This window comes from Octodon degus, unplaced genomic scaffold (assembly GCF_000260255.1).
Source record: "Octodon degus isolate 3935 unplaced genomic scaffold, OctDeg1.0 scaffold00054, whole genome shotgun sequence".
Taxonomy (NCBI): Eukaryota; Metazoa; Chordata; class Mammalia; order Rodentia; family Octodontidae; genus Octodon; species Octodon degus.
The window spans coordinates 13335662-13339319 of NW_004524630.1; the positions used below are offsets into that span (position 1 = coordinate 13335662).

The following is a 3658-nucleotide window of genomic DNA, read 5'->3' on the forward strand; positions in this document are numbered from 1 at the left end:
AAACCCTATGTGTGTAAGCAATGCGGGAAAGCTTTTAGAAGGCACAATGAATGCAAAATACATGAAAGAACTCACACTGGGGAGAAACCCTATGTATGTAAGCAGTGTGGGAAAGCATTCAGTGTGTCTAGTGCTCGTTATAGACATGAAAGAGTTCACAGTGGGGAGAAACCATTTGTATGTAAACAGTGTGGGAAAGCCTTCAGCATGTCAAGTGCTCGTTATAGACATGAAAAAATTCACAGTGCAGAGAAGCCCTATGTGTGTAAGCAATGTGGGAAAGCATTTAGTGTACAAAATTATTGTAGAATGCATGAAAGAACTCACACTGGGGAGAAACCCTATGTATGTAAGCAATGTGGGAAAGCTTTTAGGTCCCAATACTATTGTAAAATACATGAAAGAACTCACACTGGGGAGAAGCCCTATGTATGTAAACAATGTGGGAAAGCTTTCAGTGTGCCTAGAGCTTATCAAGCACATGAAAGAACTCACACTGGGGAGAAACCCTATGTATGTAAACAATGTGGGAAAGCTTTCAGTGTGCGTGCAACTTGTCAAAGACATGAAAGAACTCACACTGGGGAGAAACCATACATGTGTAAGCAATGTGGAAAAGGTTTTAGTAAAGCTTGTTATTGTAAAAGACATGAAAGAACTCACACTTGGCATTAATTCTATGTATGAAAGCAGTCTGGGAAAGCTTTTAGCATTCCTAGAGCTTGTCAGAAACAACCTCACAATGGGGAGAAGCCTTATGTACGTAAGAAATGTTGGACTAACAGGAATCTATTGTCAAATGAAAATCTCACTGGAGAGAATATATAAATATGTATGCAGATATAACTTTTTATGTGTCTTTCAGCTTAATACTGTCTTAAGCATGGTGAATTGAAATTTTTCACTCAAGTAGTTAGTATTTATGTAGTTTTTGTTCAGTCTTTACAATTGGGAAGCATAGGCCACTAATTTTGTTAATGGCTTTTTATTGTTGGGATTTTGCCACTACCTTTGCTTAAATTCTTGGTGTGTTTATTCTATGTAACAGGAGATATCTTTATTTTATTTTATTTTTACTTTTTTATTTATTTTTATTTTTATTTTTTTGGCCGAACTGGGGATTGAACTCAGACCCTTGCGCTTGCTAGGGAAGCACTTATTCTACTGAGCCATCTCCCTGGCCCCAGGAGATATCTTTAATTTGATGCCATATTTTAAGTTATTTTCAGAGACGTGAACTTGTTTTTTCACAAAGCTAATTGTTTCTGCACAACTTGTATGACATATTTCTTATATGACAAGATAACCTGCTTATATTCCAACTTTGTATAGTATAGCATATACATAATTTTGCCTATAGAGCCAATATTATCATTTACATAAAATATTTTTTTGCTGCCCAGTCTCAGCAGGACTGAAAGGGCTCTCCCTACCACAGGACAAGTATTTGTTGCTTTTACTTATCTACAACAAGTGGAAGTACCTGCCTCATTGTGTGGCTGCTGGTGCAAAACTCTAAGAGTTGTTCTTTTTATTTCGTTCTGCGAGTTCTTTTCAAATTAGAGATACCATCTTGTTCTGGTGGATTCAACTAGGAAATTATAATCATAGATGGTAGAAGCCCAGATGGAGCAAGGGATGTTGCTGAACAGTTGAAAATGATCTTCAGGTCATACAAAATTCTTCTAAGACCATGGGAGAAAAAGTTGGGACTTGGAACTGAATATATTCATGGAATGAAGCACACCACAGGAAGCTGTATAATTATTGAGGATACTGATCTCTCACACCATAAAACAAAAGGAAGGTATCTTTGATATTGTCTCAAACTCACTACAAAGGAAGTGGAAGTGTATATGACTGGGATTTGAAAATAAAAATAATCAGCCATGCAGCCAATGTTATAACTCAGATTTTACTGAGACCAGGATCATATGATTTATTGGAAAGCTTCATATACAGAAAAGAAATTCTACAGAAGTTAATAGGAAAATGTGTTTCTAAAGGCTCTGTCTTTCAGATGGAGATGATTGTTCAAGCAAGACAAGTGAAAGGGGCCGGGGAGATGGCTCAGTGGAAGAAGCACTTCCTTGGCAAGCACAAGGGCCTGAGTTCAATCCCCAGTTCCGCGAAAAAAAAAAAAAAAAAAAAAAGGCAAATGCATTACACTATTGGTGAGGTTCCAGTATCATTTGTGGATCATGTGTATTGTGAATACAAGTTGGGAGGAAATGAAATCATCTCTTTCTAGAAAGGATTATTGACTTTTTCTGCCACATAAAAGAAAGTTACTCGTTTCTTCTTACCAAGTTCATTTCCATTGAAAAATAAAAGGACCCACCCTACTAAGTTTTATAACATGTACCCTTAGAGCATAAATCATAAGTACATAATGAGTTTTTTCCTATTAGTCCTTCAAACACAAACTTTCAGCTTGCTTGATTCTCATAACCTCATGCTATGAACAGAACTAATTACAAAAGGCTATGTAAAATTCTTTATCAGTGAGTGAGATTTTGGAGTTTTATGGGTAAAAATGTTCTCAATTTGACTTGCATTATTGTCCCCATCACAATATGCAGGGTGTGTAGATGGGAGCTTTGCATCCACTAACTACATGAAAAGGTAAGCACTAATAATTCATGTGATTCAAAATGGGCAAAAGAAAAAGACTAGCTTCCTTTCAAGAAGAAAATTTTCAGACCTATGAAAAGGATAACAATACTAATTTTAAAATTAGAAGCATTCAGAATGTCAACAAAACTATTGCAAAATTTTGCATTTACACAGTAGTAGTCAACTAACTGAACAATTATTTTGTATAAGCTGCATCAGAGACAACTGAAGATTAAAACCTAACATCCCTATATATAACTAATTTGTGCTGGGGGTATCTCTTATAAGGCTAAGGAGAGGGCTGATGAGATAGCTCAGCGGACTAAGCACCTGGTTAGGCAAGCGCAGGGACTGGGTTTGATCACCAGCACCACATGCCATGCTAGCCCCACCCCCAGGCACCAAGACCAGGTGTGATGGTGCACACCTGTAATCCCAGTGCTGAGGAGGCTGAAAACAGGAGGATCACTATGAGTCTGAGCTGTGTAGTGAGACCCTATACCAAATACATATTTTTTTTTAAAAGGCTAAAGAGATTATTTGGGACCCCATTAATGAGCAAGGGTTATAATAATTTTCCAGGCAGCTCCTGTACTCACCAAAGGGAATCCTGTCCAGTAGTTCACCCAAGACTGAATGGTCCCCATTTAATTATCTTAACAATTTGTATGACAGATGAGAATCCGATAATAACACAGCTCACAATTTTTTTTTAAATTTATTTATGTGTGTGTGTGTGGCCAGCTCAGCCCACCAGGGGGGCGGGGCTGGCTGGCATGTGGTGCTGGGGGATTGAACAGCGGTCCCTGTGCTTTGCTAAGCTTGTTCTTGTTCTAAGTAGGTGCTTTAGACCACTGAGCCATCTCACCAGCCCGACAGCTCACAATTTTGACAAATGAGTTTTTTTTTAATTATTGTACATAGATAGCTACGTATTACATTTCTAAAACCAATTTTAACATAATTTAAGTTGCCTGCTGGCAACTTGGGTGCAAGTATGTTTTTATTTTTTATGACATTTATAAGTCAACTTAAATTCCAG

General features: G+C 37.5%; 1 protein-coding gene and 1 pseudogene across 1 annotated transcript in view; both read left to right on the plus strand.

Annotated features, from left to right (window-relative positions):
- LOC101562605 (zinc finger protein 709-like) overlaps nucleotides 1-865 on the plus strand; it is a 51785-nt gene extending 50920 nt beyond the window's left edge. The window contains exon 6 of the mRNA XM_023717718.1: nucleotides 62-865. Within this exon, the coding sequence (XP_023573486.1) occupies nucleotides 62-675 (614 nt within the window). The 3' untranslated portion in view covers nucleotides 676-865. The remainder of the gene's footprint in view (nucleotides 1-61) is intronic.
- Nucleotides 743-2281, plus strand: LOC101563007 (annotated as a pseudogene).
- The last annotated feature ends 1377 nt before the right edge of the window (nucleotides 2282-3658 follow it).